This window comes from Aspergillus sydowii (assembly GCF_001890705.1).
Source record: "Aspergillus sydowii CBS 593.65 unplaced genomic scaffold ASPSYscaffold_8, whole genome shotgun sequence".
In the NCBI taxonomy this organism is placed as follows: domain Eukaryota; kingdom Fungi; phylum Ascomycota; class Eurotiomycetes; order Eurotiales; family Aspergillaceae; genus Aspergillus; species Aspergillus sydowii.
Genome location: NW_024467866.1, coordinates 773,247 through 798,846, shown reverse-complemented (window position 1 = coordinate 798,846; position 25,600 = coordinate 773,247). Strand labels below are relative to the sequence as shown.

The window sequence follows — 25,600 nt, the reverse complement described above, 5'->3', positions numbered from 1 at the left end:
GCAACGAGAAGATTAGAAGTTGTGTCTTCACCCTCTGCTCTCACAGACGACTGGGGACTTATTTATACGGTGGGATATGCGGAGTAGATGTGTCGGAAAGCCGGTTTCAGAAGGCGGACCGATTACTTGATGTGGAATTCCGCTCAGATCGCCACCACAACGACCGCAAAATGGTCAGAAACCAGCGTCAACCGTGGGAGAAAATCGGAAATTCTAAGGCCGCTATTGGACCGAAAAATATGCAAGGTTTCGAAGCTTAAGGCGGCCGTCTATCTAGCTGAATTGGGTCTCTATATACTACAAGTGCCTTTACATGGCGCTTGACGATGTTTAAGATCTGGAAGAGGAAGGGGGGAAAAAAAAAAAGAAACTCGAACTCCCCCGACGCGGATTCGAGCCGCGGATCTCTCGATTAATGTTATCCATTACAGTCGAGCGCATTAAACCAACTATGCTATCGGGGGGTTGTGAGTGGGTGGCCGGCCCAGATTTTGACATCCTAACGGGCCTTCGCACTTTCACCTATACGAAGACTGGAATCAATATTTACTCGGGCAGGTTTACACTCCTAGTGAGGCATAATTTGGAAACCGCGTTGGACATGGGTGGCAAACAGTCTATGCACTCCATAAATTAGCGTTCTACTCAACTGCACAGCTCTCTACTGAGGGGAAAGGAAAATATCCAAAAAGCCATCCATAACTGTCATAATTTATATTGTCATTCATATCCAATCGATGCTCGGGGTCATAAGTAGACAGACATCTCCCTTCAGTAGCAAGACAGGCAAACTAGCATGCTCCCGATCCCCCACCACAATCTGCTCCTCCTGCTACTGATGCACCACCCCCCAAACTATATCCGAAGCTGCTTCCTCCACCAGCTCCATAAACCCCGCTTCTTCCACCGCGTCCATACATTCTTTTTCCTCCAGGTCCATTGCCGATCCCGTTCCAACGGTTTTCCCAGCGTTGCAACATTGATGGCCTCTTGTATCTGTCGTTGTTGTAGATGAATTTGGGGATGTTGACCGGTTTGGGAGGTTCCCAGACCGCGGTGCTTTTGGTGTCGCAGACGCACATTTTGCTTTTCAGGGTACGTTGTTGGTTTGGATGGTGATGTTGTTTAAGAGTATTGTTGTGGTTCGGTTCGGTTCGTTTTGGTTTGGCTATTTGAGGATGCTTGAATGCAGATAAAGGATGAGAAGTAACAGCGTAGAAGTGGCTGGAAAGGGGCTGGAATAGTCTATGTCTCACTTCAATGAAATATAGACTTTTATTGTTTTAGCTTGTTTGGACAGGTTCTGTTTTTTTTTTTTTTTTGTTTGGTGCTGGTGTGTAAAGTATACTCTGTGAACTGGGGGCTGGCCAGTTTATATCTTTCCATTCGCTGGACGCAAACAAGCCCCGACAGACGCATGTAAAATCAAATTGGAGACACGGACAAGCCAACCAGAGCTTCAAGGGACCTGCCGCATCGTTGAAATCCCTTTGTGCTCGACGATAAGAGCTTTGAGTGGTGGGTAGACGGGCAGGGCTTGGTTGGACTCAGCCCGTCCCCCTGTGCCCGGGCTGTGGCTATGCGAAGATCGACAATGCCCATATAGTCATGTCATCACAATGCTTGCGAGACATTTCACCAGCAGTGCAGATTGAAGACGATGATACATGACCGGCAAATGAATTCACCGATAGCTAATTGTGTGATCACTGCACACTACGTGAAGATAGCGCTAGGTATACTTTGGGACCATCACTGGGATGAATCTCACCGCGACGACATGAGTGTATACCGCTGTATACCTCAGAAGGCTTCTCATTTCCTGTAATTTTTATCCATAGAGTTGCCCAGAAATCGACCCAACAACCGACCCAGACATAGACGGGCACTGATTCAGTGGCAGGGCCTGGACAGTCAAAAAAAGGCGCAGCCGCACCTCCAATTTTGAAACGACTACATAATAGACAAAAATCAAAAAAGGGACAATTTCAACCAATCCAATTTCTATTACCATGTAACTCCTCTGATTTCCCAAATGAAACTGGTCGTGCAAAATCATACCGAGGAAATAAACTGACATCCCCAACGCCGTTGCAATGTATACTGCACACGCGACAGGCTCTATATAAACGACGGATACGAAAGAGGTAAAAAAGAGAGGTAAAAAAGAGAGGCAAAAAATGCGTCAAAGAAGCGAACAAGAAAAGAAAAAAAGGAAGGAAAAATCCATATGGGTTGACTGGGTAGAAAGAATAGAAAGAACGAAATTAGTCTTAGGGCTTAAGTTGGGGTGGTAATTAGTGAGACGCGATGAACAGAGAGTTCGTGACTAGGGAGGTGACCATGACAATGACTCCGTAGATGGCAAGCGCTAGGCTTAGTTTCCGGAGCACTTCCCTGCGCCATGTGCGGGTGTGCCGACGCAGGATTCCGCTCTCAGTAAGTGCGTGAGCCTGGGCGTTACGGTCGTCTGGTTCGCTGGCACCTGAGATATAACCATCTTCGGCCTCATCATCCTCTTTCATGAGGCGTTGGTGTGCTGCTGAATCCGGAGCAGAGATTTTGTAGTAAAATATACCGGGGAGAATGAAGCTGATGCTGGTGCTTCCAGTGCTGCCAACGTACGCGAGGACGGCTTCAAGAGACGAAACTGTCATCGCGACAATATAGCTCAGAATGAGGATCGATGTCGTAATTATAGAGAATCGGAGGTCGCTCATTGGATCCGCTGTTCGAGATCCTCTCGGGCCTCCGGGTAGAAGAGGATGACGATGGGGGGAGCCTTCGTTTCCACCCGTACTACGTTTGGGCCTCCAACGTAGGACTGCATCAACCGACGCTCTGCACGGGTGGCATTGGAGGGGATAGGAGAACATGACGAGTATGACAATAGCGGCACGTCCGATATTAGCCCATAAGCCCGGCGGGTACATGCCCACTATGTTTCCGCCCACGCTATTACCAAATGATAGGTATCCGGTAATCGCAACAAGTATGTAGGTTGAAGCAGAGCTGCCAATACTGGCGAACACGACGGCGGTCGTTCTAAAGTGGGAATTATTACTGATTTCGTTTAGAATAGAAAACATCTGCCCCAGGGTTAGCATATTCGAGACATAACAGGTAGGAACACTCTTACATTCTGATGACACGTAAAAGCAAAAACAATCACTGGAAAGCTGCTAAGAGTCGGAACAGCTCCCGCCCAGTGAATGACACGGATCGGGCCCCGGCCGTCCTTCGTGTCCCCGACGAGAAAGTGATAAACAACCAAAACAACCAAATAGGCCATTGAGACCAAAGCCGCAATGCTGGTGTATTTGAGCGAGTCCAGTCGCCTTAGATATGAAAGGGGGATAATAATCAGCCTGTTCACTGGTCAGCATACTCCCCATACCGGCAATGTACTAGCGACTCCATACATAAACGCCGTCACCCAGAAATGACGGTCCACCAAGAAATCGTACGCCGCCTCCCCTCCAGCAAAACCCTGAATTACTCCCGGCATCAAATCTCCGATAATGATGAGATAGCTGACTCCTACGCCAAAGCATTTGATCGCAATCGCGGCGTCGAAAATGACGGCGGCATTGGGATAGGTGATTTGGGAGAGGGCGAAGAACGAAGCACTTCCTCTGTCGAGATACTGCGCACATCGAGACTGAAGGTATAGTCCAAAGCCTGCCGTTACTCCGGACCATAAGATCACGAATATACCGAGGACGATTCCCATGTGCGAGATGGCGAGGGGCATGGCAAGGACACCGGCACCAACAACTTCACGAACACGTATCATTAGAATAACAGTTCCAGAAATGAGATATAATCACACAAGTACTCACTTGTATTCACCAAATTGATCACACAGCTAATCCAACTAGCTTGGTGGTGTGGGTTTTGCTTGCCTCTGACTCCGCGCCTAGCTCTTGTCAACCTCCATACAAACATGATATATTATCCGGAATTTATACCTTCTAGAGTTCGACCGAAACGAACCAGCAGGGCCGGCCCCGATTCCAGCTTCATCGTCCATGATTTCGAGATGACAGCGGTGGTGGTTGTAGCGTGGAGCTTGGAATGCGACCGGGGAACTGATAAGGATGGATGGGAAAGAAACGAGCGATAAACCAACTCAACTAAGTGTCAGCAAGGATGGCAGACATACTAGCCACCTCAAAAATCCAGCAGAAAAGATCAAGTGTAGTCTAGCAAAAAGACTGTGAATGAGGAGCAAGTGGAAGTTGAGAAAGAAGCCAGAAGCAGGAAGACAGAGTTGCATTGCCGCCATCCACAACCTATTAGTCAAGAATATCCGGACCTGGGCCTCCGATTGATCTTGTGTCTCTTGGCCATCGCTCTTGGGCTTATTGCACCATCCCTGCCAAGTTATTCACTCTGTCTTTGAATTACAGGTTTGAACTGCGAGGAATGACTCTGCATTCTCAATAATATCTCTATGTTACCTATCAAGCTCCCCATCCACTCGCCGACAGCAACTCCCACGCCTCGTTCTCCACGGACGCCGTTGTCGACGCCGTATTCCCCGGTCTCGTGCCAGGCCCAGGGTCATTATAAGGCAGAACAGACCTCACTGTCTTTGAAACCTCCAACACAGTCCCTCCACTGACCGGATACACCGTTTCTCCCTCCTTCGCCTCTTTGTCTCCAATCACCTCGCTCACTCGGTCCTGCTGCACCAGCGCCAACATCACCGTCGCAACCTCATCAGCTGTCACCCACGCATCCTTCCCATCGTCCACCATCTTCAGTTTCTCGGGGTGGTCCGTCCACAGCGGCGTTTTGATCACGCCGGGTGCGACAGCCGTAACTCGGATGCCGCATCTGCCGTCGAGCTTGGCGAGCGAGCGCACGAAGCCGCTGATCGCGTGCTTCGTCGCTGAATAGATTGGCGCTGCAAGCGAAGGGTTTTGTCCGGCTATACTCGAGATGTGCACGATGGCCTTGTGGCGGGTGCTGTCCGTTCCGTGCCGTAGGAAATGCGAGATGGCGAGCTGCGTAGTGCGGATTGGGTGGGTGATGTTGATGTCTATTAGGGAGTAGCGGTCACTGTCTCGTGCGTCGCGGCTCACTTCGGAACCCGGCGGTCGCCAAAAGTTGCTCCAGTGCTTTCCGCGAGAGGAAGGTAAGTTAGCCACGGAGTGCAAGGTATGTAGAGCTGTATAGACTGCGTAGATCAATAAAAAAAAACGTACTGGTTCGTAAACGCCCGCTCCAGGGCAAACGATATCGATCTCACCAAATTCCTTTTCCGCGACCTGGAACATCTGCTCTAGCTGCATCCAAACAGTCACATCTGTTTTTTGGAAGACAGCTCGAGGGCCGTTACTGGTGTACTGATCAACCAAGGCCTGCGCCTCAGGACGAAGACCCAAGTCGGCAATGAGGACATTACACCCATTCTCAAGGAGCTGTTTCGCAAAGCTCAGGTTTATGCCTACACCCTTTTAGTACATTGTAGATGAACCATACAACCCTAGATGAATAAATTAAACGCACCAGAGCCCGCGCCAGTCACGATAGCCGTCTTGCCTTGCACAGGGAAAGACATTTTGATACAGGATGAGCGAAAAGTGCGCAGTGGTGTATACCGTTATCTAAGATGGCCCGGGTTAAGATGGGTTCTTCGGACATCTTTATACCGTGCCACGGCGCCTACAGTCCCCCTAATGGGTCATCTTCGGAGCCACCAGGAGGCTACCAACAGACAAACAGTGGTGCTTCCAGTGTCCTGAATCGGAGCGGCAGCTGACGATGAATCGCGGGGTAGGGACCAGGTCGAAGGTGGGTGGGAGTGGGACACTGACGGGTCCGGAATATAAGCCGCCCCAGACTTCAACGGGCCTCCATGTTGCCGAGGAACAGCAATTTTCTAATTCAAGGGGCCAGGGTTATCTACATTATTTACAGCGAGGATCGTTAGTACATTCCTGGCTGTTGATGCCTCTAAGTCTGTTCCGTTCTTTTGATATTTTACCCGCCATTTCGAGAGTCGGCATGAAAGAGTCGGGTATACTACTTCTGTAGTCTGTACCGAACCCGAATGGGGCCGGGCTGGACCCAGTTCGATGAACTCCACCGGAGAAATCGCATAAATTTCCCTTTTAATTCTGCTGGCTGCGTGGGATAAACAGTGGTTCTGTCTTTACGCCGACGATCCCCATCTTCATTGGTTGGTACCTCAGCATCACATAGTGATAGGTGCACACGTGTATACGCGAAAAGCAACACATCTCGGCCGGGAACTGGTACTGTTGTCTACTCGATTGGTTTACGTTCCAAGGTCCTCGTTATGGATATGCACCTGTTCTCCAAACTAAGGTGTACTTTTTTTATCTATGTATGACATATCTTTTTCAAGACATTCACAATAGCGACGAGCCACGACAACGATAAGAATGGAGATATGAAATTGGAACGTTTAGAACGTTCGGATATAGTTTCCAAGTAAAATAATGGGAATCGGAAATTGAGAGCTGAATTAACTTAAAAGGAAATAAAAGCAGAGTACGGGCCTTGGTATATAGGATGGCCTTCAAGATTGGTCAAGAGTAGTATCGGGTTTGACGCTCGCTCTTTGATAGCTCATATGGATGCCTCCAGCTGATCTAGTTGTTGTTCTGGCTGTTGAGGATCCGGAGGATAGACAAAAACAAGTTGAGAACATCAAGGTAAAGAGAGATAGAAGCCGCAATCTCTTCCTCAACATGGTAGTGGCGCATAATAAGCTGGGTGTCGACCAGAATATAGCCCGAGAAGATCAGGGCGCCCAAGCCGCCGTAGACAAGCTCCAATGTGCTGCTGTGGGGAACGAACATGGCCACGAATCCAAACAGGATCAGGAACCAGAGGGCGCCAAAAAGGTAAGGCATCCAGTTGGTGAAGTCGTACTTGGTCTGGCATGCGAAAAGTGTGAGGCCTACGAACAACCCCAGGGTCAGGATGAGGGCCTGGAGCACAATCCGGGATTCGTAGAATGATGTCACCACGCTGATGGCGTACGCCTCAAGAAGGGTAAACCCAGAGAGGAACAGGAGATTCGTGGGATAACTCTTGCGCTTCCAGAATGTCACGAGCATGAGGCCGAGAGCGCCGAAGAGCGACACAAACATGACCCAGACGTTGGACTGGATCCAGGTGCGGTAACCATCGCTGAAGAAAGAGATGGAGCTCATTATCGCAGTTGCGAGCAGCTGGACGGTACTGTTCGAATCGAACGTATTAACAAATGAGTCTTCAAATGTTAACTGCGTAACTGTACTCACAGAATTGCATAGACCTTGCGGATGAACTGCATACGGACGGGCAGAGTACCCTCCGCGACGGTACCGCCGAACTACAACATAATTAACATGTTTGAAACAGAACATATAGTTGTTGGACAGAGATTACCTTGAAGTCATCAGGGACGTTGTCATCTTCGCTGCGAGGCGCGGGCTCCGCGGTAGCCTGGTAAGACGGCGGGGCCTGGGAGTATTGTTGATCCTCAAACGAGTCTCGCTGAGGAGCCGGCTCATATCTGGCGTTTGCCGCCATCTCGTTGGCGATATTAATGAACGTACAGATGGAGCGTCGTGTAAAATGATCGAAAAACAAGAATAATGGACCTGGAGTTGGGCTTGGGAAGTTGGAGAGATGGCGATGTTCTGTCTGGGGGCGACAACCATGTGACGTCTTCAGACACGTGACATAACGCGAGGCTGACTCTACGTACTGTGACCAATCACAGCCCACTAACTGTTATATCGTGAAGTAAAGGCGTGTACCGTCCACCCCAGCGTCCAAACGTTCGACGGCCTTCTGAGGAGTAAATTGCTCTATAAAATATTATGTCATAGTACAATTGTTTGCAAAAACAAGCCATTACACACCAAACACGTTACCCCGGTCATCGCCAGGACAAGAAACCTCATCCAAAACCGAAAAGCAAGACTGCTGTAGAGCCGTTCTTTCAAGTCATCGCTACTACTAGCAGTGCTCGTTGGATTTTCTAGGAATGTTTCGTCGTTGACGACTCGAGAAAATTGAAAAACATCTCTATCCGACACAGTATGCTGGTCGAGGTCCGCGGATGAATTATCAGCATCCAGGTCCATGTCTTGACCCTTCCTTGGCCTTGCCTGCCAGCCCTCTAGATGCATTATCAATCAGATTAAGTTTCCGCATTCTATATTCAGGCCATAATGCTATACAGAAACATACCGTAGAGAAGCTCAAGCGCTTGGAACAGCGGCAAAGCAAGAAGAAATATCGACATTATCTGACCGAAATTCCAAACGTTGTCTCCATCGGCTGCCGAGGCGGGTGTTTTGCTACGGGAGATGCCCAACGAGGTTGCTACCAGAGACGTGATGATTCTGAACAAGTCTATCACTGTAGAAGAGACAAGCTGCGTGAAGCTGAAGGAGAGGACGATTGGAGGGAAAAGGATTGCCTGCAGGAGTCGCCACATGTATTTGGATGCGCTTTGTGGTTCTGTTGCCTTTTCTTTTTCCTGAGCCCAGAGGTATATGCCTTGACCGGAGATAATTTGGAATGCCTTCTCCAACATCGGCACCAATGGACGAAATAGCTTGCGCAGACACGACAGAAGCTCGGGGAACAGGTCTCTCACCACTGCCAAGAGACCCCAAGCCCAGAAAATAGAGGTAAGGATAAGCACGATCTTGTCGCTAGGATAGATGGTGGTGGAGCTGAGGCTGAGAGGAAAGGCACACAGCACCGAGAGTGCTGAGCTGTCGTGAAAGTGTGCGCTATAAACGACAAAGTTATTGAGAAAGACAAAAGCAAAGATAGTCATGACCCAGAGCATCCGCCATGCTCTCCTCAAGGGAAAGTCCTTAAGTAAGTCACTGACGATCATGACTGTAGCCTGGTGTGTGAGGAAGCTGGCAGCACCGAGATAATAGGCGATTTTGAAGTGGTACTGCGAAATGTCGCACATATGGGCGAATATCGCAATGAAGATAGAAGTCCCCGTGATGAGCTGCTGGTCACTCAAGGTCAAGGTGATCTTCTGGACAGCCTCTCTGGACAATTGGCCCTCGAAGAAGCGCAGTGGGTGTCCTACATACTTCTCGAGTTTTCTCGCGCAGTAAACCATGTCATGGTCAAGATCGTTTTTCTTGTCGCTGGGAAACGAGTCGCTAAAATGGAATGTTACAAGGACGACGATCAAAGTCCACCAGGCAGTTGAGAGAAAGGAGATGATAATCTAATGGTTGGGTGAGTCTTAAGTATTTGGCCTATACATGAGCACAACTTACACCATAACCGCCCTTGTGTTCGAGGAAGTGAATTTTTTCGATTAGCTCATGGGGTCAATTGGTAGTCGAAACGGTAGACAAACCACGTCTGGATTAGCATCAATTGTATCGGGGACCCAATTGCATCGCAACTCCGGACACGCCATTTGCTGTGCGAAAAGCGTAGGAGACTGAGTCAAGGAGTGGGCGAAATTGGGAAAAGGAACAGGTAGAGATGGCCCCCATCTACCGACCCACCATGACCTTACCAGGCGAGGTTGAGATCTACGGGGCGTCGTCTTGTGAAGTTGTGAGGATGGAAAATCGATAAGTCAACATAGTAATAATGTATAATCACATATATTTTAGTTCAATTGTTAATTATATGCATAAAATTATAGCATCATATCATCATATGCTATCCAGAAGTTGTTACTCGCGCAGCGACATAATCTATACATCCTGATTTAATCTCAGTGAGTATCGTCTGATGGGACCTCCTCCTCAATTGCGTCTTCCGCATCCCTATACGATCGGGTATCGCCAGAGTCTTCCTCGTCGCTTGTGTCGACAGGAGTATCCGTCTCGCCGTGTGCCACAGTAGCTCCGCCCATTTCACCGGGCCGTCGTTTCCGCTGAAAGTCTTGCGCGTGAGCAGATGCCAACATAGTCCCCACGCGAGAGAGGGTCCGTGGACGACCGGGTGTCGATGGGGTTGCCTGTTCGACGTCGCCTGCTGGCGAGGGTGAGACAGCAGCTTGTGCATCTTGAGCTTGTGGCTGTTCGGACGGTTGCTCGGCTTGTCCACCTGTAGATGGCACCTCATAGGGTAGAGGAACATCTCTGGAGGCGCGGAAGAGGAGAACGTTTGTGCAGTGTTCGTTTTCGACTCGGAATATGGTCCATAAGCCTCGTCGACAGACTTCGGAGAAGGAGACAACGAAGCTGAGCACAGCCGAATGCTGCAAATCGTGCGCGAAGATAGCGTAGAAGATCCAATTGAAACGAACGACAACATCCAGTACCATGGCCACGTAGTAAACCCATACCCTTCTAAATGCCAAGGTTTCGCGCAGCAGGGGGTGTTTCGCATAGACGTTGCCTAAACTCCAGTCCATTGCCAAGTCCCACACGGAAGTATAGACGGCGTTCAACAACGCGAATGTAATGAAAGGAGCCTGAAACCGCGTTACTTTTTCAATGCGGTACATGCTCAATGTTGCGTAATATAGTACTCCGAACAAGTATTTGCCGAAATTCAGGAGGTGTGGGAATATATTCTTCGTATCCACATAACGTCGGATACACTGAAAAGCTCTCCAAATGGATGGAAGGGTAGTGAAGAACCCAAGTAGTCGTGAGTGAGACGAATTGCACATTGGAGGATCGCCCCAGTGCTTTGCATAGAGGCAAAAAAACAGCGAAATATTCTATACCCGGTCAATGTTTTGACGTATTAAGAAAGGGGGGTTTTTAGTTCACTCACGCCCATTGCATACGTCTGAGAACAGTACATATCACCAAGGAAGAAGTCACGGAACTCAACGGGGTATAAGCCTGCCAGCAGGAGACGCCACTAGTTCGATTAGCACTGAAGATAAACCAAATTGGGAAGCTGGACTCACATTTGAATATGCCCACCATTTTCGACTCCTGTGGTATAAGATGCGTGCTGGCAAAAATAACACAATCACAGTTAAACCTATAAGCACGACGGGCCAATAAACAAACATGTCATTGATAGACAGGAAGTTGAGCCACATGAAGAGACCCAATATGAACAAGAAGAAGCAAGGGAGCTATCTGAAAGTCAGTGCGGCGAAGGATAAAAACGGCCGAGAGGACATACCTCAGTTGACTGGCGCCAGTCCAGAGCATGTCTAGTATCGTATTCGAAAACAAAAACATAATTTATCTTGGTCCTATCCCAGACCATGCAATCTAAACAAAATAGTAAGAAATGGAAAACAATCAAAAAGTAGCCCCCGTAAATCTGGTTGTGGTAAGTATATTAGTCTCTGTGGAGAAGGTCGACGTCTGTAAACTAACCTGAAGTAAGTAACTTGTATGAGTACGTATCGTGGCGTCCTCGCCCCGAAGGTGTTGACTGGCGTAAATAAGACTCTGAATTCCAAATAGGATACCAGCCATCGCAAGCAGACCACAGCGGAAAGTATTTGGTGAGTAGTCACCGGATTTTCTGATAGTATGGCGCAGTTTCGACGCTGCAATCTTGCGTTTGCCGCCCTCGAAATAGCGAGCATACAGGTCCTCAGCGGTGGCTAACAGGCTTTCGGTCACCTCGCTTTGCACAAACCAGGCTTTGTTGACTTTGTCGCCCATATACCTCATTGACGGGCGTGTCTCGACAACCTTATCGTACTTCTTATTTATTTTCCGAAAAGCAGTCCTATTAAGATAGGCATAAGCCTTCAGAAGCTCTACGCCTCGGTAGAATTCTTGTAGAGCATATTTCAATTTCCTCTTTGCAGATCGATATGGGACTTCAGACTTCGGTTGTTGCTGCGGTTCTGGCGGCTGACGTGTGAAGTCCCTCCGCCTAACGATGCTATCAGGATCCTGTGCTTGCCCGCCTCCAGGTGTAGCCAAAGCTGCCAGGGCCTTAGAGTTCTTTCCGATGCGGCGCCCCGTAAACGCGTCTTTAAACAGGCGACCGTTCAATGCACCTAGAGTTTCAGTCGGTTTGGATTCATCATCTCGATTTCGATATCTCTTCGCATGCAGGACCTCTTGTATCCGCTGATCTCTCATGGTATGCAATTGCTCTCGCAACACCTTTAAACGAGCAGTGGCTTCCTGCTCTTTCATTTGGTAGAATGATTCAATCTTTGCCAATTCGCCGTCGAGAAAAGCGAAGAACTCATCTTGCTTGCGCTCGAATTCGGTGCGTTGCTCTGCCTCTGCAAGCTTCTCTGCTGATTCGGCTGATGATAGAACGCGCTTCAAAAGACGGGAATTCCGCCGACTGGAAGAACCCGAGGCCACGCTTATTTTAGATTCACCACTTGCCCCAACAGGCTGTTTTGCCGGGGGGCTGTGATGTGTCGAATCTATGAAAGCAGCCCTACTGGTGCCCTGTCGCGAAATGACAGGAGACGGCGTCTTAGGAGTAATTCGACGATCCGTATGTCTTTCCGAAGAACGAGCATCATCATGATAATCTATTGCTGGGTCAGGCAACTCGAGTGAAGCGGCATCCGACGTCCCCGGATGCTGCGGTGGGGATGCAAGTATGCTTCCATAGCTTCCAACCACGGCAGAAAATCGCGATCCAGGAACGCGTAGCGGTTGCCGTTCATGTCGTTGACCAGGCGTTGACCGTGAAGTAAGGCTGGGGCTCTTCACTGTAAGATTCCACTCTCCATCGGTCCCATCGATATGTTTTTCTGCCCGACGAAATGATGCGGAGCGGTTCGAACCAAGTGGTGTATCAGATTGATCGCCTTGTCCAGGTGTGGGACGCCGAATAGAAGGGTGGTTGGGAGTGCGATTGGCTTTTTGGATGGCGCGCGCGATTGCCTTGACTTTCTTTTTCCCAGCCTGAAACCGAGAACACAAAGTCAGTATTGCGAAAGCCGCGGGGCAGAAAGACAAACCAATCCACAGTACACAAATGCGAGCCCAACGGGATTTGAGTTGGATATGTCCTTACCTTGTAGTCTAGATATTTGGCCCGCCACTCTGGAACCAGCTCGTGCTCCAATTCTCTGTCAATCGTCGGGAGATCAGCCACTGTGCATCCATGCAGGATGTAAGACTGTAAGGAGGAATCAGGGGGGGCGCCGCTTACTTGGCGAACTTCATCCTGCAGAGGAGAGGCCGTGAGCGAGCATGATAGTGTCAACGGAACGAGCTGGTGAGGGGAATCCGGTAGATTTTAAACCGATCTTCAAATGCACAGATTTGACTAACGGTCGGGTGGGTGCAAAAGCGAGTGGGCGTGGTGAAGAAGAATTGGCTTGGTTTAGCGTTATCTTGACATGGCCGGGCCCTGCAGCTAAGGCTCCATCGCGACTTGCCAGAGGAATAATACAGAGAGGAGTGTCGCGAGTGCAGCAGCGTGGGATCTTTCTCGCAAGCTATGAGAAAACGAAACAGCCAAAAGAAGGATTAAATTCCGAATCCACAAGCCAACAATTCACCAAATTTCGTTCGAAAAAAGTCTGATCAACGCTGAATGACAGGACTTCCCAGCCGATAGGGCAGCCGACTTCAATGGCCGCGACCTTCTCGGCACTGCATTGATGTCTTGGCCAGAAGGAGCGCTGTTCGTCATTATTCGCCCTGTTGTTGGTGGACCAGGGCCCTTCTAGTCAGCCAATAGGACTCCAAGTCTTCCCAGGGCAGCGGGGAGGTCCCATCTGATATGTTTGCAAATTACCGTCTGATAGGCCTGATATTAAGCACGTGCGGGAGCCATTGCTGCGATTGAACAGATTCTTGTCATTGAGAGTTTACGGAGCCGTGGTTGGTTGGAATTTGGCGGAAAAATTAACCAAAGGGGGCAAATCTGGCATCGACCGACCTCGGACAAGGCTGCCCCACACTACGAGGTAAGGCTATCCCTTGTGGGATCCTCGCTGGTCTCGATGCGGTCATTATGGCCTCAGGCTTGACACCATCGCAGAAAGCGCTGACGTCACTGTGAAGTGGGATTTAGTATCCGTTAGAGGACGACAATTACATTCTGACTGCTCTGACACCTGGCGGCCTGGAGTGCAGCCAGTCTGCGCCTTACCATCGGCGACGTTTTTCATGGATAGCATATCGGGGAATTCTTGTATCTGATCAGCAAATGATAATCCCATCTCCTGCCTGAGACGGCGGAATCCTGCATTATTGATTGCATCCTTACTAGGATGCTGGCCGACCAAAACTTTGCAACCTCGTCAGACGATCTCACACCTTGCCAGCTGAAAAGAAGCATTCATGTTTGTTTTTATCTTGCCAGGCAGGTTGATGGCGACTATTGGTCCTTGATGGGGCCATGAGCCCATGACCGTGCTCAGGCACTTTGCCTCCAAACGTGGCAGGAGCAGGTTCTCCATGCATAGCATGCGAGTTGTCCTTGGCATCTGTGCGTGAGAATCGGAGGTATCTTTTTTGCTCACGCAAGATTCGGCAAGAAGGATGGTTTTGTGACTTGTTGATTGCGCTAACGGCTGACCACAGAATTGCAGACGGATGACCCCGAAGTTCAATGCCCCGAAGCTTACTTATGTATGCAGCATCTCTCTCGCATGGGACATGGAGAAAAAGGTCGAGACGGTGACAAAATGGACTTCAGGTTTTCCCAGTAGCTCGGCTGAGGCTTGAGAGGCTAAAACGAACTTCGCGCCATAGGACTGAAGACATTGCTAGGAAATGATATCCTAAACAAGTTCGAAATTTGCGAGGCTTTTGGAGCAATCGCAAGCAGCCAAACCAAGCAGTTCCCACTCCCTTGAATGCTTGCTTATTTTGTCAGCTGAGAGTTATACGCTTATCAAAACTTGAGCAAGCAGACTGACAGATTGAAGAGGAAGAAGGAGACCGTGATTGGCACTACGGCAGGTCGGATTGGAACACGAGATAAGTTACCAGAGACAGATGCAAATCCCTAGCTGCTGCATTGGCCATCCATGAATGACCGGTGAGAGAAGAGGTGGCGTCAAATATGTGAACGCGTGATGTTGTTCGAGTGTTTGAACTGCTGTTCACTGCCCATATGGCTTCGGCCTGATGGTTCTTTGCCCTGTTCGATATACTACACTATTCGGAACAATCCACCCCGAAGAGCGGCCTTATTTAATATATCACCACCACAGGAAAATAAACATAATAGCTTATCCACATCACTAGTTAGGCTGTTCTGAATTTGTGATGCGTTGGAAGGTGGATAACCTTGCAAGCTCAGAATAGGCACTAAGATTAGGGGTTCGGTACTCGATAGTCCACTCGTGAATAGTTCACAATTAATAGGGAGACCTCTGGTCTTCTCCAGTTTGTAATGTTCACACCTTGACGAATATACCAGGAGCTGTCATGTCAGGCCCATGCTATTATTGGAGGCTCCGCGAAGGAGGAGGATCAGCAGCAAATAAAACCTGTCTCCGGGCTGTCTGCATGCAGTGCGGCCAATCTCAGCATGTCACCACTTGCAGTCTGGATTACAGTAGTCACAGCCCTCTCCCTCTTCACAAGAACAAGACACCGTTAGAACTTAACCTCGAGATAAATCTAGAACAAGATCCGGCGGAACCAACCTTGGAACCCAGAGCCCAGTCGTGAGCAGGAGACCGAAATTGAGGCCAGTGACCGCCAGCGACCGAACGGGATTGGTGCCCAGCTCCACTCGCCCCGACCTTCCAGGTTCTCCTCCCTTTTGGCTCTCGCTCTCCAGCCTGTCTCAGTCTTCGTCTCTGTCTCAACCTCAGACCTCTCCCTTTCTCTCTCTCTGCTTCATCTCGCCAACCTCCCGTGAGCGGTTTCTTCTTCACTGGAGTCTCCCCGATCGCATGGCCCTGAATATCATCCGCCGAACAGCGCTCACATAGTTCGGTTCCGGATTTGGGTCATCTCGCCCCCATTCGGTCGGCGTTCTTTCCCTGCTTGAGGATCTGATCGCTGTTTCATCCGCCCACTGATTTCGCTGCCGGCTCCAACAACACCTCTCCTAAAGTCATCACCAGAGCATCGGCCAGTGTTCAATTCTTCTCCTTACCTTTTCCGCGTCAGTCAGCATCTCGATTGTAATTGCAAATTCCCCGCTCGGAGGAACAAGAAGACTATGACTTCAAAGGATCACGCGCAGGCGGACGGTCCAGACCCTGCCACAAGTGCGGCTGAATCGATATCCGCTGCTCCCGAATCCTCACAACCCGTATCGAGCACAGCTGTCGAAGCGGACGACAGTGCAATAAAACCTGCCCCGTCTACAGACGCACCGCAGGAAAATACAGCAACTGGCCCCTCGAATACGAATACCACAGACAATGTTGATGTCCCCGCCCCTCTCCCTTCACAACAGAGTAATACAGAGGCAGTTCCTTTGGCCGCCGTATCACCAGAAACAGAGGAGCAAAAAGTAGCAGCAACAGCACCCGTGCCATCATCCGATGCGTCAGTTAAAGAACCGGAAGAATCCGGACCTGCCTTGACAATCGTCTTGCTGTTAATAACGGGCACGCGATACCCCATCAAAATTGATGCAAACTACTTGCGCAAAAGAGATATCACTGTGGATAATAATGATCCGTTTGGTATGAGCGTTTACACTTTGAAGGAGTTAATCTGGAGATCATGGCAGGAAGGTATGGTTTGATTCGCGAAAGTGAGATATGGGCGCAACTAACCAATGCCTCTTAGACTGGGAAACCCGTCCATCATCCCCTAGCTCTATCCGTCTAATCTCGTTCGGAAAGCTACTTGACGATAAATCTCCCCTCTCAGGTACGCGACGCCATACTTGGTCACACCGAACATCATGCTAATGATAGGATGCAGACTCCAAATTCAGCAGCGACGCACCCAATGTAGTGCATATGACTGTTAAACCCCAAGAGGTCGTTGACGAGGAGGACGCCAAAGGTGGTAAGACACAGTACTCCCGCGATCGAGACACCAGTGAACGGAGCCCACGGTGTCGCTGTGTTATCCAATGAAGAACGAAGATGTCTGTACACATACCCATAGTCTGCACCCTGCACTTTACCCACTGGGATAGGGCCGATTTCCAGGGCATTTCTCATCCAATCACCTCTGCCGACATGCAGAGGTGCGCCAACCAGTCTAACCTATCTGTGGTCTCTACTGTGCCACAATCCATCCAATCCTTTCAATTTTTGGATTCTACCCTGACTATCAACACCGAGCTTGGCTCTGCCTCAAGGCTCTGATATGAGATGCCATGCCTCGGCCGCTTATTCATTGAAGCTTGGGATGGCGTTACGGCTTTTGACCTTCCTTTCCAGCGTTTTGCCGAATTTATTTTCTTGTGTGTCGGTATCCTCGCATATCCCTTTCTTGGCATGGTCTCAGAGCTGGCTTGACTGGATTCCTTCCCATTTACCATGTTTTCAGTACTACCACTGCTGCCTTACATCCCTGAGCACCGCCCTATATACCCCATTTCCCAGCTTATTTTTCTCGATTTCTTTATTTCCTTTCTCTTTTCCCTTGGATGGGAAGCATATATCCCGTGTTATGTATCTTGTCTGCTTTTATCGTCGGGGCAATTTCATGCATGTTTTCTCTATCTACATTCTGGGGCTTTTTTTTCCAATTCATTTATCTTCTTTTTTTCTTCTGATATGTCCATCTATCACCTGGTCATCGGGCGAATATATGCTGCCTCTTCGGAGTTTCTGGTCAGGTGTGGACAAATATGAATGCTCTTGCAGCAACTTCAATCTAAAGTGAGGAAACTTGCAGATGTACGCACTGACTGCATAAGTCGAAGATCGCATTATCATGTGCTAGTAGTAGCTTCACAGTTTGGATCCATGGTCTAGTCAGATCTGTACCTATAACTGCGTAAATAGCACTGAGTTTACAGCAGGATGTTGTATACTTAGCGTAGGCATGGTCACTTCAAATCTAATCTATTACCGGCAAGTTTCCGCTTTTTACAAATGTACACCGAATCCATGATTTTTGATTCTGTAGTATTGATGGTCATGACGTGAAAAGATGCGTGGATGACAATTATCGACGAAGCAAACAATCCATAATAGAGCCTCTTTCCTCCAAGACTACCCGTTAATCTAATCCATCCGCAGCCGCTTCTCCATCTCGTCGTGGAAAGCGGGTGGCTCCTTGAATTCGTCTCCTGAATCAGGGAAAAGCAACCATTAGCCTCTATAATATCCTCACAGAATAAAGGACAAAGAAGGAGTAACAAACCCTGGAAAACATCCTCCCAGCCAACCTCCGTATCTCTCCCCCCAAGAACAAGGATATCCTCATGCAGATTCCCGCCCTTATTCCCACCAAGCACAGCAGGCCGGAATGTGCCGTCGCGAACAATCTTCAGCTCCATACCACGTCGGACAGGCTCAGCAATACCATATGTGCGGCGGAGACCCTCCATCTTCAGTGCATCTTGGGTTTGACGCCACGCAAGGAGACGGGCTTCTAGTGGGTGTGTAGAGGTTGCTGTGGCCGGTTGGGCGGATGGGGCACCGCGGGGGGCTTGTAGAGTGATGTTGTCACGGAGGGTGTCGGGGATACCGGGAGCGGAGGGAGCGCCTTTTGAGGTCTGGGTGTTGGGACGGTGGTGGGTTGATGTGTTGGTTGTTTGGGATGGGTGCGACGAGGGAGGGGCGAGACGGAGAGACTGTTTTCAAGATGTTAGTGGTGGTTGGTCTGGATAGACCGGTGGACAATAGGCCTTTAGGTGGTTTGGATAAGTTGATTGTGAGAACGGACCATTGTGACTGAAAATGTGGTCGTTGGCAGATATTTCCTATTCAGAAGACTGGGCAAGTAAAGTATGATCCGTTCAAGACCTGGGAAGTTGAGGAATGATGTGTTTGAGAGGCGGTGGATATCGAGCTTGGTTGAAGTCGTACCCAGCTCGGAAGTCAGTCAGACAGCCAAGGCAGCTCCAGAATGGCGCGTCCAGCTCCTCGGGGCACCCAGGCTGACCAACTCCGCAACCTACACCCATGGTGTCACATGACCAACTGTAGGAAACTTATCTCCAGCAAGCCGATACCTTCGATCATCCAGCAGGATTAACCACGCCAGTCGGACCCGATATACAAAAATGCCGTCCCTCTTCTCCTCACTCGCACTCCGCACCCTGCGGACACTCGTCCAACGGCCAACCGCCTCTGCCGCCGCCATCAAGCCTACATCCTCAGCTCCCCGATTCCAACCCATCCTCCGCACAGCCGCCGCGACGCAAGCATTCGCATTCGCATCCGCAAAGCCCTCCACGATTCGTCAATTCTCAACCTCTCCTTTCCGCCAGGCGACATTCAACCAAGTCCGACGCGGGTGCCGGACTTCACAGGCCGCCCGCCGCTCCCGTTCTCCTGCGCTCATCGACCGTTCTCAAATGAAGGGCGTATGCATGAAGACGGGTATCACGAAGCCTAAGAAGCCAAATTCCGGTGAAAGAAAGACGGCTAGGGTACGCTTGTCTAGTGGAAAGGTTGTCACGGCTTATATTCCTGGTGAAGGTATGTCAACTTCTTGTCATCTCCGCTCGCTGGCTGGGAGCTGTTGGGTCGAGTTGTGGTAATTGGTCGGTACGTATTTGCTAATTCTTTTTGTGTAGGCCACAATGTCCAGCAACACAGTGTCGTTCTTGTTCGCGGTGGTCGTGCGCCGGATTGTCCTGGTGTGAAATACCATCTGGTGAGAGGGGCTATGGATTTGGTATGTTTTGGGGCTCATTATTCCCCTCTATCTTCCAGCTTGGTTCTGACCACAATTCCGTATAGGGCGGTGTTGCCAGCCGAGTTAATAGCAGGTCGAAGTACGGCACGAAGAAGCCCAAGAAGGAGTAGATGTTTCATTATGGCTATTTGACTTGATGTTACGGGAAAGTGCCTCATGTCTCGATCGGCGCTATTGTACTATATCTGGAATATTTGAGTGTTGCATCTGTATACATACCACCCAATTTACGCAGTTGTACCGGAAACTTTATTACTTTGGTTTGAATGTCATAATTAGTATATGTGCAGTTCTATAAAACAAAGCCACCAATTTGACCCTAAGTGGCTTAATATGAACAGTGCATGAAACCCGCCAACTGAGTCTTAAATTCCCGTAAACACCAATATTTGCGCATAAGTTCGTCAATATGTGTACCGAAAAACAAAAAAAGGTAGACCGTGGCGCCAAAACCCATATGCATGGTTAAAATATACAGATCGCTAAATGCCCCCTTTATCGAGATGCCCCGGGTAATTGCAAGCCCTCGGGAAGAGCACAAATTTCCGCCCTCGCGAGATTATGAGTTGGTCCGCGTTCGAGATAGCCTTTCTCTCTCCCACTCGAGTCTCTCTTTCTGATATCGTTCCCAGAAGGTTTGGCTTTGTCTATATAAATGTTGTCCTCCTAAAAGGGCGTTGTTCCGCGCGCGGGGGTTGACGGCGATGATTAAAAGGCCAATGAAACCTGCCAGGAGAATGATCATGCCAAACATTGGTAGCCAGCCGTATGTATTGACACCGTCAGGTAACGGAATGCCGTTAGCTAGGTAATAACGGGGCAGACCTGTGCACAGAAACATTAATCGAAGACGCCGACAATGACAAGATAAAGGGAACTCACATGATCCGTCCCTCCAGTCGAAATTTCCCCCTGGATCGCAACTACATCGTAGATCCATCCTCAATTGTTCATCGTGGGGACAATGAGTATATGGCATATGGAAGTAGGCGATTTCATCCCAAAATTGCAACTGCTCCTTCTTGAGAAACAATCCGGCGGCGATTGAATGAATAGGTGCGTCGCCCCATCTCTCATAATAAAAGCCACCTTTCCGGTCTAGGGCGTCAAAGTATTCAATGTACTCCTTGGATCTCAACCAGTCCAGGCTTCCGATTTCGAAGTTCGACCACTATACACGCATTAGCAGTGAAAACGGATCCCAGGGCAGTGAGCACTTACGAAGTGACACATATTGTAGTTTTGCCCATTATCGTCGCTCAAAAATTGCATCGAGTTTCCGTCTGCAATATGCTCAGGATGGTCGTTCACGAACTCCTTCACGGTGTCCCAAAGTGTTGGGACGGTGCCTGGATATTCAAATAAGCTCATTACAAAGCTGTATTTCTTGTCGTTCTCTTTCATAAACACAAACGGGTCATATGGGATGTCACAGAATAGTTCTATGCCCGGTTCCACCCGCCAATAGAACTCATATTCCAGAAGCAGAGGATGACGGAAGAAGAAACCCGATTCATAACGACACATATGTCGGTAACTTTCTAAGTGACCGTATATGATCTTCTTGTCACGCATATCTTCCCGCACTCTCCTTGCTTTATCCTGGTCAATCCAGTCGGGATAGGACCATTGCTCCGGTGGGATTAGGCCATACCGGGGGGTGCCGGATATCAGCGAGGTTGTTATGCGGATAAAATTGTCGTCAAAGGGCTGATCATTCAAGAAGACCCAATCATAGTGAAATTTGTTGTTGAAACGGTCCTCCACCTGGCGAATAGCTTGGGAAATCTCCCATATGTCCGAATTACGTGCTAGAGTCACAAACGTCGCATTCGCACGGCCGCCAGGGTGGGTGGCAGCAAATCGCATTACCTCACTACTCGAATGCCTATTCAATGTATATCCTCCTGGCGATTCAGAGTCATCAGACGCCGGGGAGTGCTCCGAGGTTTGGTGAATGCCAGCAGAGCCCTGTTTTGTGCCGGGGAGAGGAAGCGAACGTCTTGAGAGGAAGAAAAGGACCAACCCCTATTTGATTCAGGTTAGTCTATAACATCTTATAAAAAGTAAAAGGATCAGCTAACCAAGATAGCGAGTATAAGATACCGCGTATACTTTCCCTGTGTCGGCGCCATTCTGGTAGTGATGTGCTATGAGGCACGAGAGATGGCGACTCGAGGCTTGACTAAGGATTCTTAGTTGTCAACGCAAGCCCCTGTAGCTTGCGAAAACGTTAGGCCCAAGATTTGATACCGACTTCTGGGAAGATTGAGCCGCTAATGTGTGCGGTCCTTCCCGGAGATCCAGCGCGACAGGTACGATTGCGAAGAGCGGAAGACTGGCGGACGTGGCCTCGGACCAGGCAAATCCCCGAGTCGACGTCTCGGAGAGGAGAGAGCGTAATTTCCCTATGAGACAATTGAGTGTTGTTGGGCGTCTCGTTCAAGGGGAAATGGTTTGACGATGTAAGAGAGCTTGGTTGCGACTGCGGCCTGCAACACTGGGAACAGAGCCAGTTCCGCCAACTTATTGGCGGGGCGGCATAGCAAACGGACTCTTCCCGTTATAGACTCGAGGACACAAAATACTCGGCAGTGAGCTGAAGCCCAGTGGAAATATAGCGCTTATATTATGTCTTTGCGCGTCCGATGCAGGTCAAATTGAGCTGTTGTTGAAACTGTTTTGCCCGTAAGAGTACCGCATGACATTAAGGAAATGCCTTAGGCATTAACACCTGTCATTGGACCCAGCTACATATTTCTTCCTGAATTGTAGCCTATAGCTATAGTTTGCTTAGAAGCCATTTAACTCACTTATGGATTGTCTACATCCTGATCAGTGCACACATTTGCGTCGGGGAACCCAAACAAGACAAAAGTGAATAAGTGGTTGATGTACCCTTAATGCCTCAGGCAGAAAACATCGTGACTTGACTTCATCCCGCACCACAATTATTGGGAGTGCTAAATCTCCCGCATTCACCCACCACTTCCCCCCTCCCCATCCACCTCCTTGTCGAATATGTCGTTCTTCGGCTTCGACACAACCCTTCCTAGGGACCGAGCTCCCCAGGACGGACAGAGGGGGATTTTCGACACTCCCGACCCGTTCGCTGAGGTCGCCCGCGCCCAAGCAGCGGCGCACCACGACGACGACAGCGATGTGTAAGCGATACCCACCCAATGATCGCTTTTTTGGTCGCCAATGAGTACCTAAATATGGCATTTTTACTGATATTTGTACTTTTCTGGATGACTACAGCCTCAATTTCGAAGATACCTACGATGGCCTAGGAGACCAGCTGGACGAGGATCAGGATGCCTTCAACCAAGATACCTTCGGCGAGGTAGACACCGCCCCAGTCGGCAAGGACTTTGACTTCTTTGGGAAGACTGCGCAAGTCTCGGATGTTATTGGAGAGGAGCAAGTCCGTTACAACTTGAAGAACCCTCAAGCACCTGCCGCTGCTCCTGTCACCGAAACAAAGACCACCGTAACCACCGGCGGAAGCGCCTTACAACAGCCAAAGCGAACAGGTTATGAAAAGTATAATGATCCAGGTTACATTCCGGATCTCCAGGCCAAGTCCAGCGTCTGGGGCCTGCCGAACAAGTCGGAACAACCAGGATTTCAAGCTACGTCGCAGACCAGAAAGATGATGAGTCTCGAGGAGGTTGAAGCGCAAATTCGGGGCCACGGTGTTCCGTCGATGCCAGGGGGACATCAAATCCCGCTACCTCAGCAAATGGCCGAACCCCCTCTTCCTCTCCAGAGGCCTCAACAGATACCCAATCTTCCCGAGGGTTTCCCGCATGTGCCACCTGAATATCTGCAAGCTCAGTATGGAAGGAGTGTGCCGCCGCAATTGTTGCATCCACAGACAATGAGCCCGCAGCCCTTTCCTCATCCGGCTCACGCTCCTAACGCCCCCATGCATCTCCTTCAGCATCCCAACGCTCCCCCACCACATATCGCGCCTCCACAACCCCCGGCGATGCCTCCGCGTGGTCAACATCCACAACAGGCCCCGCAACAACATTCCCGGGGACAAAGTGCGCAGTTACCGTTGATTACCAACCCGCAGCAGTTGATGGACCTCACGGAAGAGCAGCGCGTAGCGTACCTCGTGGAAGATGCTAAACGTGCAAAGCGGAACCATAAGATCTTCCTTTTATCCAAGGGCAATGGACTGATGACCCCCCAAGATAAAAATTTCATCACCCGTATCCAATTACAACAGCTGGTGGCACAGGCTGGAAACATGGCTGACACCGATTCCGAGGCCGTTTTGGCAGAAGACTTCTATTATCAAGTGTACAGCCAAATTCGAGGTGCACCCCGACAACACCCTCATCAGCCTCTCGGCCACTTTGCACAGACCTATTTGCTCCAGACTGGCAATCGTGTCGGTGGCCATGGGTCTCGCAAGCACGCTCACAGTGCGGATAACCACATGCAGCGTATGCAGCAACAGGTTCAACGTGCAGTGGAGGCAGCCAAAGCGAAGCCGAAGAACAAGCAACTCATTATGGAAGGTAGCCTAGGGAAAATTTCATTCGGAAATGCTAAAGCACCGAAGCCCTCGCTTAACATCAAACGTCCCGAGACTTCTGAAGGCGGCAAGACTACCAAGAAGTTACAGACGGATCTGAGCCTGAGTGACCGTAAGTCCATATTGACGAACCTTGAGGGAGTCTACAGCACTTTGATGGAATTGGAGGATATGGAACGTACGATGCCTCCCCCACCCGATGAGAACGATCCCGAGGCAATCCAAACACACATGGAGTGGCGTCAAAAAGTCCGCTCGCTCAATCAAAAATTGTGGCAGGACCTGAAAGTCATGGAGGCTATTGTACCAAATTCCAACACCCCTCACCCGTTCATTGCGTTCCTCTCTTACCCCAAGGGTAAGAAGGCCATTCCACGCATATTCCGTCATATCGATCAGGAACAGCGGATCACCATCCTCACCATGATTGTCGTGCACCTCGACACTCTAGACGTTGTTCAGAGAGCGCACCCTGCGCCCGGTGAGCTCCAGCCATCCCTAGCCGTGAGGGAAGCCATCGATCTATTTTCCCAAGCCGTTATGCCAAGCCTCCTTGGTTACGTTAGCGAGGCGCCGTTCAACATCATCATCGGACTCCTTGGCCTGGTCATTACACAGACCCATGTGCAATTTGTTTCTAGGACGCGAATCGGTCTAGGAATCTTGACCATGCTTCTAAGCAGGGCAGAAATTGTCAAGGAAGCTGGGCAAGCGAGTGAAAATGATTGGCAACAATGGGTCGAGAAATTCAACGTATTATTCGATACTCTCGAGCCTATTTTTAGCGACATTTTCCCTAACTCTATTAATGCTGGTGATGATATGTATGTCTGGCAATTTTTGGCCGCTACTGGAATTGGAGCAAGTCCGGAACAGCAACAACGTTTGGTTATCGCCGTCAAGTAAGCGACTTACTGTCTTTTCGTGTTGGGGGACATTTTGCTAACTACTAGCTTTTTAGGGACCGTGTTATGGAAACTGTCACGCACAGCAAGACACTTCCTGCTGACATGGCTAGTCAACGACTTGGAAACGTCAACCTTTTCATGCGAGCTATCGGTTTGGATGTTGAGCTTCTCGGTTAAAGCGTGACCCTTCAAAACGGGGTTGATTTCACACCCTGTCAGTTCTTCGCTCCACATACGGCGCCGTGCATGTAATAATGTGCAATGTGGATTATTGGATCGTGTCAATACTATGCGCCTCTGCGCACGATCGGAGTACAGGTTTACTCCTGTTATCCTTCACAAACATGTGCCTCCAGGGACTTACAACCCTAATTCCTTACTACTCCTACGTCGGGGAGGGACGCCGGGGGAGAAAGGAAAGATAGTAGTAGCCGGAAGGCCTCCAGTCTACTTTTGGGGTATCATACTCT

The 25,600-nt window shown here is 49.6% G+C and overlaps 8 protein-coding genes and 1 non-coding gene across 9 annotated transcripts; 3 read left to right on the top strand and 6 right to left on the bottom strand.

Annotated features, from left to right (window-relative positions):
* Positions 1–377: 377 nt before the first annotated feature.
* Positions 378–464, bottom strand: ASPSYDRAFT_t103. The gene has a single exon. It is a non-coding gene; the product is annotated as a tRNA-Tyr (tRNA).
* A 1,833-nt stretch (positions 465–2,297) lies between these two features.
* Positions 2,298–5,569, bottom strand: ASPSYDRAFT_59491 (uncharacterized protein; the record flags this gene model as incomplete). The annotated part of the gene is made up of 6 exons (XM_040849713.1): positions 2,298–3,089; positions 3,140–3,368; positions 3,423–3,777; positions 4,484–5,126; positions 5,214–5,455; positions 5,518–5,569. The coding sequence occupies 6 exons, from the start codon at positions 5,567–5,569 to the stop codon at positions 2,298–2,300; spliced, it is 2,313 nt and encodes a 770-aa protein (XP_040700894.1).
* A 1,057-nt stretch (positions 5,570–6,626) lies between these two features.
* Positions 6,627–7,554, bottom strand: ASPSYDRAFT_59490 (Bax inhibitor-1 family protein; the record flags this gene model as incomplete). The annotated part of the gene is made up of 3 exons (XM_040849712.1): positions 6,627–7,221; positions 7,284–7,354; positions 7,411–7,554. 3 exons carry the CDS (start codon positions 7,552–7,554, stop codon positions 6,627–6,629), a joined length of 810 nt encoding a protein of 269 aa, XP_040700893.1.
* A 296-nt stretch (positions 7,555–7,850) lies between these two features.
* ASPSYDRAFT_91376 (uncharacterized protein) lies at positions 7,851–9,430 on the bottom strand (the record flags this gene model as incomplete). The annotated part of the gene is made up of 4 exons (XM_040852481.1): positions 7,851–8,149; positions 8,221–9,232; positions 9,285–9,296; positions 9,368–9,430. The coding sequence occupies 4 exons, from the start codon at positions 9,428–9,430 to the stop codon at positions 7,851–7,853; spliced, it is 1,386 nt and encodes a 461-aa protein (XP_040700892.1).
* Positions 9,431–16,245: 6,815 nt separating this feature from the next.
* On the top strand, positions 16,246–16,927 carry ASPSYDRAFT_125250 (uncharacterized protein; the record flags this gene model as incomplete). The annotated part of the gene is made up of 3 exons (XM_040840452.1): positions 16,246–16,576; positions 16,632–16,715; positions 16,770–16,927. Coding segments are annotated over 3 exons (573 nt in total), but the record flags the coding sequence as incomplete, so codon positions are not given.
* Positions 16,928–17,967: 1,040 nt separating this feature from the next.
* ASPSYDRAFT_47381 (proteasome maturation protein) lies at positions 17,968–18,864 on the bottom strand. Its single transcript, XM_040847416.1, has 3 exons — positions 18,693–18,864; positions 18,168–18,600; positions 17,968–18,093 (listed from the first exon to the last, which is right to left on the bottom strand). Exons 1-3 carry the CDS (start codon positions 18,693–18,695, stop codon positions 18,029–18,031), a joined length of 501 nt encoding a protein of 166 aa, XP_040700890.1. The 5' UTR covers positions 18,696–18,864; the 3' UTR covers positions 17,968–18,028.
* Positions 18,865–18,943: 79 nt separating this feature from the next.
* Positions 18,944–19,894, top strand: ASPSYDRAFT_47380 (mitochondrial 37S ribosomal protein uS12m). Its single transcript, XM_040847415.1, has 3 exons — positions 18,944–19,450; positions 19,549–19,649; positions 19,715–19,894. The coding sequence occupies exons 1-3, from the start codon at positions 19,033–19,035 to the stop codon at positions 19,778–19,780; spliced, it is 585 nt and encodes a 194-aa protein (XP_040700889.1). The 5' UTR covers positions 18,944–19,032; the 3' UTR covers positions 19,781–19,894.
* A 335-nt stretch (positions 19,895–20,229) lies between these two features.
* On the bottom strand, positions 20,230–21,805 carry ASPSYDRAFT_33215 (glycosyltransferase family 15 protein; the record flags this gene model as incomplete). Its single annotated transcript, XM_040845061.1, has 4 exons — positions 20,230–20,495; positions 20,553–20,841; positions 20,892–21,698; positions 21,755–21,805. The coding sequence occupies 4 exons, from the start codon at positions 21,803–21,805 to the stop codon at positions 20,230–20,232; spliced, it is 1,413 nt and encodes a 470-aa protein (XP_040700888.1).
* An 886-nt stretch (positions 21,806–22,691) lies between these two features.
* On the top strand, positions 22,692–25,307 carry ASPSYDRAFT_59484 (deadenylation-dependent mRNA-decapping factor PAT1; the record flags this gene model as incomplete). The annotated part of the gene is made up of 3 exons (XM_040849710.1): positions 22,692–22,834; positions 22,932–25,124; positions 25,184–25,307. 3 exons carry the CDS (start codon positions 22,692–22,694, stop codon positions 25,305–25,307), a joined length of 2,460 nt encoding a protein of 819 aa, XP_040700887.1.
* Between the last annotated feature and the right edge of the window lie 293 nt (positions 25,308–25,600).